Source organism: Rattus rattus, chromosome 13 (genome assembly GCF_011064425.1).
Source record: "Rattus rattus isolate New Zealand chromosome 13, Rrattus_CSIRO_v1, whole genome shotgun sequence".
NCBI lineage: Eukaryota > Metazoa > Chordata > Mammalia > Rodentia > Muridae > Rattus > Rattus rattus.
Window position 1 is genome coordinate 14,047,014 of NC_046166.1, and position 12,730 is coordinate 14,059,743.

Consider the following 12,730-nt stretch of genomic DNA (forward strand, 5'->3'; position numbering starts at 1 on the left):
GCTGCACACTGCAGCCTTGAATCTACCGGAACTGAAATTCCAGGTGGCTCCTCAGGGGCACCTGTGCACACAGTGTCTGCGCAATGACCCCTGGCTGTCACCCGCCCACCCATCCAGTCAGTTGCCCCAAGCTTAGTGAAGCTCAAGTTACAGCCTGGCTCTCTGGGCAACCTTTTGACTGTGTCCACAGGTGTGGAAGAGGGCTGTGAGAGGTCACAGAGAAGCCATTCTGTCTGGGACACCTTCAAGAGAAGGCCATGCACACACCCAAGCTCAAATCCTAGCTTTCCCCCTGGCTAGCTGTGTAGCCTTGGGTAATTGTCCGACCTCTATGAACCTTGCAGAAAGAATGGAAATTACATTACCATCTATAGGATCAGTCAGGGTGACAGACATGTTGGATGTGGCTACGTATTACTGTGGCTGAGGCAGGAGAGTCATGCGTTCAAGATCAGCTTGAAGCTGCATAGTGAGACATTGTGAGTGAGTGTGTGTGTGTGTGTGTGTGTGTGTGTGTGTGTTGTGTGAAAGAGAGAGAAGGAGTAGGAGGAGGCTTCAAGAACAGAGGGAAACAGACTTGGAAGACTGCTCAGCCAATAAAGAACTTTCTATGTAACTGTAGTGATGAGGGATGTTGGGTTCATGAAAGCAAGAGACTCTCTGGAGCTCACAGGCAGCCACCCTGGCCAGTCAGTCTCGAAAAGAAAAGATGACAAGTGACAGAGAAAGATTCCAGGTCACACACATGCACTAGACAAATTGACTGTTGGACACAAGCCACTTGTAGGCCCAGGAACGCAGGGATGAGTGAAGTTAGGTAGCATGGAGTGAGTATTACAGTCCTTGTATTCAGTATTGAGCTAGACAAAGAACGAGATCCCTCACCTAAAGATGGGGAAGTGTGCTTTGCTGCTTGTCGACTTTGTACAAGTCAGAGTCATATGAGGAGAGGGCATCATGGCCGGCAGTGCTGCCATGGGCTTCTGACCTGTTTCACAGGCATGAGTCCTGTCGATCAGAAAGTGGTTGGCAGCCCTTAGCATCCACAGCTCAGGGAGACTGCTGCTCCCTCCTCCCCAACACTGACAAACCTGGAATGGTGAGGGCTGGCCAGCAAGGAGGGGGTTCCGAACCAGTTCCTGATTTCTCTGTTCAACAGGCAGAGGGTCTCTTCAGCAATAGGGTCAGATGTTCTAGTTCTCGTAGGGGTAACAAGCCGTTTCTCGGAGGCTGTTTGGCTGTATTTTGTACTGAATCGGTGAGTGAGCTAAAAGGTTAAAGATAGATTTATTTATTTTATGTACAGCATTCTGCCTGCATATGTGACTGCAGGCCAGAAGAGGGCACCAGATCTCATTACAGATGGTTGTGAGCCACTGGGAATTGAACTCAGGACCTCTGGAAGAGCAGTCAATGCTCTTAACTGCTGAGCCATCTCTCCAGCCCCCAAGCTAAAAGGTTAAATAGGTCATTTTTATTTCCTTCCTTTTAGCTTAACAAAGTAAACCAGGCTTCCCAGTGGGGTTCACACACACAGCTCATTTTAGGTGCTCACCCCTACCCTTTGCTGTCCTCCATTCCTTCCCTAGCTGACTGGAGAGGAAAGCTATCAGAAGCCATTTTTGTCATGCTAGGGCGAGGATGAGAATTTCGATGTTACCCCTGAAGTTGTGAGCACTTCTCTCCAAATATCTCCAGCATTAGTGCTGCGCCTAGATACTGGGTGGCTAGACTGCGAATTCCTATGCTAGCTTCCCCTTCCCCCTTCCCCTCCCCCCTCCCTCCCCCCCCTCCTCCCCCCCTCCCCTCCCCTCCCCTCTCCTTCCCTCTCCTTCCTTCCTCTTCCCTTCCCTCTCCTTCCCTTTCCTTCCCTTCCCTTCCCTTCTCTTCTCTGTCCTCAGCCTGCTCTACTCTTTCCCTTTGGTCCTGTCCCAGTCATTGCTGGGTCCTTACTTTAACAAGGACACTGGCAGAACCAACAGTGCATCACTAGGCACAGGCTGGATAACACCGTGTGCCTCAGTCTCCCTCTCTGTACAATGAGGTTGTTCTGCTTAGAGGAATACCTGTGACTATGAAAAAGACCAATCTGAATAAATCCACTCACAGCACCAGTCGTGGCTACTGTCATATTCTCAGCATCTGTAGTTTATAAAGAAGGAACCAGAAGCTCAGAGATCCCAGACACTGCCTCAGAACACACAGCTTCACAGGTACGAGGGTAAAGATCTGCAAAGGGGCTCACATTCACCTCTGGAGCCAAGCTGCTTGGGTGCCTGAAACTTTAGTCTTTATTTATTAATTATTTATTTATACATTCATTTGTGTGCGTGCATGCGTGAGTGTGTGTGTGTGTGTGTGTGTGTGTGTGTGTGAGAGAGAGAGAGAGAGAGAGAGAGAGAGAGAGAGAGAGAGAGCGCTTGGTTTCTAAAACTGTGATAAATAGCATGACCAAAAATAACTTGGAGGGGTTGGGGATTTAGCTCAGCGGTAGAGCGCTTGCCTAGCGAGCACAAGGCCCTGGGTTCGGTCCCCAGCTCTGAAAAAAAGAAAAAAAAGAAGAAAAAAAAATAACTTGGAGAGGAAAAAGTTTATTTCATCTTGTAGCTTACAATCCACCATGACAGGAAGTGAGGGCAGGAGCTCAAGGCAGAAACCCACGGACAGAAACTGGAGCCAAGACACTAGAGGAGCTCAGCTGGCTTGCTCCTCAAGGGCTTGCTCACTCCTCCTCCCCCTCCTTCTCCTCCTCCTCCTCCTCCCCCTCCTCCTCCTCCTCCTCTTCATCTCCTACTTTTCTTCTTCTTCTCTTTTATTTTACAGTATGTATGTATTTATGTGCACTATGTGCATATACCTGGTGCCTACAGGGGTCAGAAGAGGTCATCAAATTCCCTGAAACTCCAGTTTCAGATGGCCAAGAGCCACCATGTGGGAGCCAGGAATTCAACCCTATCCTGTGTGAGAGCAAGAAGTGCTCTTAACCATGTGCTCTTGAGCATGCTTTCTCCTAGCACCACCTGCCCAGGGTTGTACCACCCACCGTGGCCGGGCCCTCCCACCTGCCCAGGGTTGTACCACCCACCGTGGGCCGGACCCTCCCACCTGCCCAGGGTTGTACCACCCACCGTGGGCCGGACCCAGGGTTGTACCACCCACCGTCCCATCTGCCCAGGGTTGTACCACCCACCGTGGCCGGGCCCTCCCACCTGCCCAGGGTTGTACCACCCACAATAAGGCAATACCCTAGATTTGCTTACAGGTCTATCTGATGGAGGTCTTTTCTTTTTTTCTTTTTCTTTTTAAAGTTTTATTTATTTTATGTGAGTACATGTCACTGTCTTCAGATACACCAGAAGAGGCCATCGAATCCCATTACAGATGGTTGTGAACCACCATGTGGTTGCTGGGAATTGAACTCAGAACCTCTGGAAGAGCAGTCAGTGCTCTTAACCGCTGAGCCATCTCTTCAGCCTGGAGGTATTTTCTTTTCTTTTCTTTTTTTTTTTTTTCCTCGGAGCTGGGGACCGAACCTAGGGCCTTGCGCTTGCTAGGCAAGCGCTCTACCACTGAGCTAAATCCCCAACCTGGAGGTATTTTCTTAATAGAGAGTCCCTCTTTCTAGATGCCTCTGGCTTGTATCAAATTGGCAAAACAAACAAACAAGCAAACAAAACAACAACAACAAAAACCGAAGCACCACAATGTCAAAGGTCAACTCTTAGTAGCTGCTTCTCTCTTTACACCATGTGTTCCCCAGGATGGAACTCAGGTCATCAGACTTAGTGGCAAGAGCCTTTGCTTACTTAGCCATCCCGCCCCTCAGACACCTCTTTGTTAATGTGAGGTGCCCAGATGCTGGCAGTTCTCAGGCAACTTCCACAAGTTCATCTCTTTTTATCCGGGACCCATCCGCCTGGCATCAGGCAGAGGCCTGCTGCCCCCTGCAGGTGCAACTGGGAAAGGCAGGCGCCCCTCCCTCCCTTCAATTTAGTAAGATCAAGAAGGGAGTGGGGTGTGGTGACACTGCCTTTAATTCCGGAACTCGGAAGGCAGAGGGGTTGGTGGCTTTCTATGTTCAAGGTCAGCCTGGTGTTCATGGAGCGTTCCAGGACAGCCAGGGATACATGAGAACTTTTGTTTGTTTGGTTGGTTTGGTTTGACTTGGTTTGGTTTGGTATTAGCCATGAAAGAGGTCAGCCAGGTTACCCGGCTGGTCCAAGGGACTACCAGCTGTGACAATACGAGTTTTATCCCTAGGACATACATAAAGGTGGGAGTAGAGAAAAACACTCACATATGCACTCTCACACTAGTAAGAAGCAATTTATTTATTTATTTATTTATTTATTTATTTATTTATTAGCAGACGTCTGAGACTATAGTTAAATCATACAGCAGCATGTCTGGCATGCAGAAGCCCTAAATCAATCTCCAGCACTGTAAATTCATGATGATGATGAGGAGGAGGAGGAGGAATGAAAATTAAAAAGGAGAGGGACGGGCTGGAGAGATGGCTCAGTGGGTAAGAGCACAAGTGTTGCTGTTCCAGAGGTCCTGAGTTCAATTGCCAGCAACCACGTGGTGGCTCACAACCATCCGTAATGGGGGTCTGATGCCCTCTTCTGGCACGCAAGTGTACAAGCAGATAGAGCACACTCATATATAACTTAAATAAGTAAATCTTTTTTAGAAAAAGGGAAGGAGACAGGGAGAAGAAAAGAAAACGCAGAGAACATTAGTGACATTTCCTCTCACTGTGTGTTTTTTGCAATTTTAAAGGTTTTTTTTTTTGACTGGGTGGTGGTGGTGCACACCTTCAATCCCAGCACTTGGGAGGCAGAGGCAGGCAGTGCCTCTTATACATATAAGAGTGCAGTGTACTCACATATAATAAATATTTTTTTAAAAAAAGATTTACTTATTTATTTTATGTATAAGAGTACACTGTAGCTGTCTTCAGACACACCAGAAGAGGGCATCAGATCCCATTACAGATGGTTGTGAGCCACCATGTGGTTGCTGGGAATAGAACTCAGGACCTCTGGAAGAGAAGTCGGTGCTCTTAACCACTGAGCCATCTCTCCAACCTCATCCCACAGTGTTTTAGTCAGTTCCCTGCACTGTAATAAAATACCCAACATGGAATACACATGCACACACGCGCGCACACACGCATACCTCAAATTCACTATGTAGCCAGGGATAACCTTGAATCCCTGATCCTCCTGCCTCTACCTCTCTATTTTATGTGGTACACTCTACTAACCAAGTCCCAGACATGCCCCTTCCTACTTTCTTTGGTTTTAGCTTTTGAGACAGGGTCTCACTCTGCAATCCAGGCTGGCCTGAAACTTTCCACAATTCTCTTGTCTCAGCTGTCAAAATGCTAGTATTAAAAACACGCACTACAAACTACCCTATTCCTTCCCTTGAGATTGTTGACTTTTCCTCCAACCCCATTTCTTAAACTGCTTTACACATATACTTTAAGTGACACAACTGCTCTTACACAACATCTTTGTCAATGCCTCACGCAGCCACTTCCTTATCTGTGGTTTCTGCCTTCACTTGTTGGAAACCTGTGACACGCTAAGCCTCTCTGAGCCTGATCTCGGAGCTTTGATTACATCAATGGAAAGGTTCCTGAATTTGTTCTGCACTTTCTCTTAAGGGTCTACATACAGAAGTTCCTTAAAGTTTTTTGGTTTTTTTTTTTTTTTCTTTTTTTTCGGAGCTGGGGACCGAACCCAGGGCCTTGCGTTTGCTAGGCAAGCACTCTACCACTGAGCTAAACCCCAACCCCAAAGGTTTTTTTTTAAATCGTGTGTGTGTGTGTGTGTGTGTGTGTGTGTGTGTGTGTGTGTGTGTGTGTGAGCGTGTGTGTGCGCTGGATCCCTTGGAGTTAGTATTACAAGTAGTTGTGGCCATCATGTGGGTATTGAGAACAGAGTTGACTGTTGAATCATCTCTCCTGCCCCAACATATGGAATCAAAAGAAAAGAAAAGAAAGAAAAGTGAGGGAGGGGAAGATTGGACTCATCTAAGCAGAGGTAAAAGAGTGGTTTACAGGGGCTGGGGGAGAGGTTAAATGTCACACTGTTGCAGATAGGATCAATAATTTCAAGAGAACAGTGGCACAAAATGTGATTTTAATTGATGGCATTAGATAGTTAATTTTTGTTTTGTTTTGAGACAGAGTCTCACTATATAATCCCTGGCTGGCACCAAACTTGTGTGTAGAGCAGGCTGGCCTTGGATTTACAGAGATATCTGTATGCCTCTACATCCATGGGACTGGTTTTGGAATTTTTTTTTTTATGTTACTGGATTTACTTTCCTTTTTAAAATGTGATGTTTTCCCTGTTTGTCTGCATGTGCACCCCTTGTGTTCCAATGGATGGTTGTGAACCACCATGTGGGTTCTGGGAACTGAAACCTGTTTCTCACCTCTTTTTTCCGGGGCTGGGGACCGAACCCAGGACCTTGCGCTTCCTAGGCGAGCGCTCTACCACTGAGCCAAATCCCCAACCCCTGTTTCTCACCTCTTAACTTCTGAACCATCTCTCCAGCCCGTACTCTTAAAAAAAATTAGGAGATTTTGAAGGTTCTCAGCACACACACACACACACACACACACACACACACACACACACACACACGAATACTATGGAGCTAGAAAGATGCCTCAGACAGGACCTTGATTCAATTCCCAGCACCAACATGGCATCTCACAAGAATTTGTAACTCCAATTCCAGGGCATCCAGCACCCTCTTCTGGCCTCCCTGGGTATCAGGTATACATACATGTAAGCAACACACACACAACATATATATGTTATATATATAAAACCATAAAACACACAGAGAGAGATAATCTCAAAGCCAGAAAGCCTTTATTGCTGGTCAGAGGCTGCATGGTGAACTTCCCAAGTCATGAAGCCCCAAGTCTCACAATTCTCTGTATTTCATGCACAAAAATCACATCCTGGCTGAGATACTTTAGTTAGCAAGAATAGCAAAAGGAAACCCACAGAAGTCCCTGGGTCCTGGAGCTATGGACTACGTCTTTGATGGATCAGGCCTCTGTTCCCATTTTGGCAGGTGTTGGTCCTTCTGTGCTGGGTTCTAAGGTCAAAATGGTGCTTTCAACATGGTTCTAGAAGCCTGTTACATATATAGTGTGTTAGTCAGGGACGCGAGGGTGGCTCTCAGGCCAGCTAGTGTGACAATCCAATAGTTATTCACTCCACAATGCTAAATGTCGTGGCTGGTATATGCTGGAATCCCAAAGAAGCAGGCTCTGATGTCAGTGAAAGCAAGGATGCACTATCAAAAGCTAGGGCAAGCAGGCAAAGAGAGCAAACCCTCTTCTTCCGTGCCCTTCATATCAGCTGCCTGCAGAAGGTGTGGCCCACATTAAAAGTGGATTTTCCATCTCAAATGATCCGGAGTAAAATCGGATCTTCCCACTTTAAATGATTTACTAGGAAAAAAACTCCCTCAGAGGTGTGCCCAGCACTTGGGTTTTATTTAATTCCAGATGTAGTCAAGTTGAAAACCAAGAATAGCCGTCAGATATAGAATAATAAGTGAGCCTGTGTAGTGGCTCAGGCCTAACATCCAGCACTAAGGGAGTCTGAGGCAGGCAAGTCCCAAGTTTCAGGTCAGCCTGTGCTAAGTAAGGAGAGCCTGTCACAGAGCAGCAGTCGGGACCCAGATTCCCTGAACACACAGTGGAAGGAGCAAACCAGCTCCCACAGTTGTGCTCTGACCTCTATTTGCACAAATCAATAAATGGAACTTTCCCGCTCTTCGCTATAGAAAACAAAAAACCCCAGCACATCTGTGATCTCAGTGGTTGGGAAGTAATTGGACATGGTGACACACACCTGCAATCTCAGTGCTTGGAAGGCAAAAGGTGGTGGATATCCCTGAATTCACAGCAGCACGATCTGCATTGAGAGTTCAAGGACAGCCTAGCTACACAGTGAGACCCTATCTCAAAACAAACAAAAAAGACACTTTAAATCACCGGCTACATAGCAAGTCTGTCCCCTATAACACACCTACACCAACAAGACAAGCTAGGGCGGTGGCACACACCTGAAGTCCAGTCCCAGTTTTCTGCATGCTAAGGCAGAACTGCAGCAAGGTGGAGGGCAGAACAGTCTACACAGCAAATTCCAGGTTAATCGGATTCACTTAGCATGACCCTTCTACCCTTAAACCCACAGAAAAATGTGACCATTGAGATGACTCAGCGGGTAAGGGCTCTTCGTCTACAAACCTGACCGCATCAGTCTGATTCCCAGGAACCGAGTCCTGCAAGGTGTCCTCTGTCCTTCACATGTGTGCTCTGGCATGTGTGTACACACACTCACATACACGTATACAGGTAAATAACTTTTAGTGTATTTTTTTAAGATTTAATCTTTATTTTCACTTATTTATTTCGAGACAGGGTCTATAGTCCTGGCTATCCTGAAGTCACTACGTAAACCACGCTGGCCTTGAATCCAGAGATCCTCTTGACTCAGTCTCTGGAGCGCTGGGTAAATGTAATTTTCTAAATTGGAAAAAAGTAATTAAGTAAATAATACCACAAAGCAAAAGCGGATACCCATAAAGGTAGTAATGGACGCCCAAACACGAAGTTTTGGAGAGTTGGCACGGAACCCGAGACCGGAAGCGTGCTCTTACGCTAAGCCCTGAAGACGCATGCGTCTGAGCTAACCAATCAGAAGGAAGTGAGGAAGGTTTCGGCCGGAAGTACTGTTTGCAAACAGGAAGTGTGGCGGAGTTCCTGGGGCAGGGCCTGTGAGGGATATGGAGGCATACGAGCAGGTCCAGAAGGGCCCCCTGAAGCTGAAAGGCGTGGCGGAGCTCGGCGTGACGAAGCGGTGAGGCCTGGAAACCCGGGGTCTGTCCCTGAGGGCCGACCCCGGGTTCTAGCCTCGCTTACCGGCCCCCTCTCCCCCAGGAAGAAGAAGAAGAAGGACAAAGACAAGGCCAAGATGCTGGAGGCCATGGGGACGAGCAAGAAGAACGAGGAGGAGAAGAGGCGCTGCCTGGACAAGCGCACGCCGGCGCAGGCGGCCTTCGAAAAGATGCAGGAGAAGCGGGTGAGGCAGGGGCAGAGCAGGCCGGCCCCAACTAGTCTTCCTGTGTACTGGGATGACAGACTGGTGTCGCCAGCTGTTAATATGGCCAAGTTCATTGTTTTTCTTAAGTTACCACAAAGTCTCTATGACAGCTCGCTTTCGTAGCTTCAAATGTATTCTGTTATTTGAACGTGGTGTGTGTGTTTTGGCTGGAACCCAGCCTCTTCTGGAACTTTCTGTGTAAGTTGCGGTTGGCTCTGATCTCCTGCCTCAGCTTCCTAGTTCCTGGAATGACTGGTATGGCCCACAAGGCCATGCTAGTTATTTTGGGTTGTTTGTTTGTTTGTTTAGTTTGCTTTGGTTTTTCGAGGCAGGTTTCTTTGTGTAGCCTTGGTTGTCCTGGCAGGATCTCTAGACTTGAATTTCTGGGGTACAGTGTTATAGTGTGATAACCCTGTACTGATCAAACCCAGGCAGGCACCATCTCCATCTAACGACGGGCATGCTGGCCCACAGGGTTTCTGGGATGTGTGGTAATCTGCAGGTTCTGATCACCCTGCTGTCTCCCCCAGCCAATAGTGTGCTCTGGTCTGGTCTAACCACTTCAATGGAGTCATTTTCTTTCTTTCTTTTTTTTTTTTCCTTTGAAATTGAATAATGACACAGACTGGCTGGCTGGCTGGCTGGCTGGTGGCCCTCCTGGGCACCCTAGTTGACATCTTGACACAAGGTAGAATCCTTAGGATCTGCCACCCCTTCCTACTGTCCTTGGCAGCACTGGTCCCTGGGTGGATGACTTTATTTGTAATGCATGCAATGTTCTGCTGCATGTATGCTTGTGTGCCAGAAGAGGGCAACAGGCCTCATTATAGGTGGTTGTGAGTCACCATGTGGTTGCTGGGAATTGAACTCAGGACCTCTGGAAGAGCAGTAAGTTCTCTCATCATCTGAGCCATCTCTCAAGCTCCAGGTGGGAGACTTTGGAAATTTTATTTATGTGTGTAAGTGTGTTGTCTGCATGTGCTGTATTGCCAAATGGGAAGCCCAGAGCAGTGAGGCTTGGGCTGTCGGAGCACACCCTCAGGCATGGTGCCCTTCAGTCTCCTTTGGGTGCTGTGAGACCTGTGGTGCAGGGTGTTAGATGGACTGGGTAGAGATTGAGATAATGCTGACCTGGGTCACTGGTGTGGCCTGTCTTCTGCAGGACTCCAACGGACACCTGACACAGTCACCAAGCACTGTGACATTCCCACAGGGTGTAGTGGGTGTGGAAGGTGTAGTTAAGAAAATTGTGAGCCACCATTGGTGTTAGCTCTGAACTGAGCTGGAGATCTTTAGCCCCTTAGGGTTTAGGGTTTTTTGTTTTGTTTGTTTTGTTTTTTAAAGATTTATTTATTTTGGGTAAGTGGGTACACTGTTGCTATTTTCAGACACACCAGAAGATGGCATTGGATGCCCATTACAGATGGTTGTGAGTCACCATATGACTGCTGGGTATTGAACTCAGGACCTCTGGAAGAGCAGTCAGTGCTCTTAACCAGAGCCATCTCTCCAGCCCAGGGTTTAGGTTTTGAACTCTGTAAGAGCAGAGGAAAACTGAGCGTGAGGCATGCTCACTCCTGTGTATCTCTGCTCTTAACTGAGTTGTGGTCCTTAAGTCTCTGCCTTCACTTTCCCTCTTGATGGAAACCTGAAATAGCAAGCTAGAGAACCCTTCTCCTCCTAGTTGCCTTTTTGCCTGAGTATCTTGTCATAGCAACAGAAATGAAAGCTAAAACACTGAGCATCATTTGGGTTCTGTCTGCTCAGCCCTTCCGCCCTGGAGTCTCTTACTCCAGCGAGGAGTCTGTTTGTATGGGACGTGTTTTCCTCCCAGGCTTTCACCATGGCACCAGGCAGCTCAAAACTGATCCCCAGCTTCTGGCAGGATCTGCCCATGAGGAATACTGGGGTTGCAGGGAGGCTAAGCAGGGTCCCTCCCAAATAGGGCAACTGCTTTGGGCGCCAATGGGCTATGGCTCCCTCCCCCCATCTGTGCAGCTCCAGCCTGGGCTATGTCAGTCATGGGGACTCACCCTGGTCTCTTCTCTCTCCAGCAAATGGAAAGAATCCTGAAGAAGGCATCGAAAACCCACAAACAGAGAGTGGAGGTGAGCCCTGCACCTATCGGCAGGCTGAGCGTGGGGGTGGCCAGAGCCCAGGCATGGCTTGAGTGCCGCGAAGCCTATGGTGGAGTGTGTGAGATGGGCTGCGTGCAGGCGGGGATACTGCCTATCTGGTTCACACTGATGTGGTCTGTCTTCCACAGGACTTCAACCGACACCTGGACACACTCACCGAGCACTATGACATCCCCAAAGTCAGCTGGACCAAGTAACCTAGCCCTGCTGCAGAAGGCAGAAGGCTGGACAGTTTGACACCTGGTTGGCGGGCGCATCTGCTGAGACCAGGCTTTCTGAGACTTGATTAAAGCCAGGCTGTCCTTTCACTGGGTCTTGGTTTTGGGGTAGTTCCCTTTCCAGTTCGGACAACAGCACTGTGGATTGACATGCTGAGGTCATTTCTGAGTGAAGGCCATGTAAGGATGGTCCCCTTCCCACCCCCATTGCGGCATCTGCCTTCACTTACACCACAATGCCAGGACAGGAAGCCCCTGTGGACCACCACAGAAATTACAGTGCTGCTCCATTTTGGGCCACCTGCACATCAATCAGATTGTATCTGCAACACCATCTGAAGCAAGGGCAGGACACAGGTCTCCAGCTCATAGCCTGTCCCACAGTCCACCCTGTGGATTGCCACAGCAGATGTTGCTAATCTCAGTTCTCAATCATGGCACCTGGGTTTCTAAGCATGTAGCATGTGGCATAAGCCTGGTGGGCACTCCTGGTCTAAGGACACCAAATGCCAGGCGTGACCAGGGCCGAGTGCCAACAGACGTGGTGTAGTGGTGCAGATGCTGCAGCGCTGTGCATCTGAGGGTCTAGGTAGACCACTTGAAGGGTTTCTGCACACACAGTTGAGAGATGCAGCTTCTGTTGCCATGGATACTGAATGAGTGACAAATGGGTGGAGCTGACATGTATGGAATAAAGTGAATACCAGTCATGGAGTGTGAATGTTGTCTGTACCGGCTGTCCATCACAGGGACACCTTTCCATCTGCCCGTGTCCCTGAAGAATGAAGAATGCACAGTGCAAAAACCAGTTCAGTGTGGGAGAAATTAGATGCTGTTGTATTTTAAAGGTGTATATGTGTATATATAAATATGTGGGTATTGTATAATATGTATTGTATGAGTACACATGTGTAGAGGAAAACTTGAAGAATTGACTCCTTCCACCATGTGGATCCTGGGGTTTGATCCACCTCAGGTTGTAAGACTTGGCTGCAAGTGACTTTATCCACTCTGCTGTGTCACAGTCCAGAGGACACATTTATTCCACTGTGTTCACACCTCTCTGAGGGAGATGGTGTGTGCATACCTTGTCTCAAGTGTTTACAACCATTTTGGATTTGGGGTTTTTTCCAGATTTGGGGAATGGAGGACACAATGGTTTTTGTAATATGTAATGAGATGTTGCAGTGACTGTCACAAATTTGCATACATTTGATTTGTTTGATTT

The 12,730-nt window shown here is 48.0% G+C and overlaps 1 protein-coding gene across 1 annotated transcript; it reads left to right on the plus strand.

Moving 5' to 3' along the window:
- The first annotated feature begins 8,755 nt into the window (after positions 1 to 8,755).
- Positions 8,756 to 12,212, plus strand: Fam32a (family with sequence similarity 32 member A). The gene is made up of 4 exons (XM_032919071.1): positions 8,756 to 8,903; positions 8,984 to 9,125; positions 11,201 to 11,254; positions 11,413 to 12,212. The coding sequence occupies exons 1-4, from the start codon at positions 8,830 to 8,832 to the stop codon at positions 11,479 to 11,481; spliced, it is 339 nt and encodes a 112-aa protein (XP_032774962.1). The 5' UTR covers positions 8,756 to 8,829; the 3' UTR covers positions 11,482 to 12,212.
- Positions 12,213 to 12,730: the final 518 nt, after the last annotated feature.

Coding starts and splice junctions, on each gene's coding strand:
- Fam32a (XM_032919071.1), top strand. CDS start 8,830: ATGGAGGCATACGAGCAGGTCCAGAAGGGCCCCCTGAAGCTGAAAGGC. Junction 8,904..8,983: donor GAGCTCGGCGTGACGAAGCG/GTGAGGCCTGGA, acceptor CCTCTCCCCCAG/GAAGAAGAAGAAGAAGGACA. Junction 9,126..11,200: donor AAAAGATGCAGGAGAAGCGG/GTGAGGCAGGGG, acceptor TTCTCTCTCCAG/CAAATGGAAAGAATCCTGAA.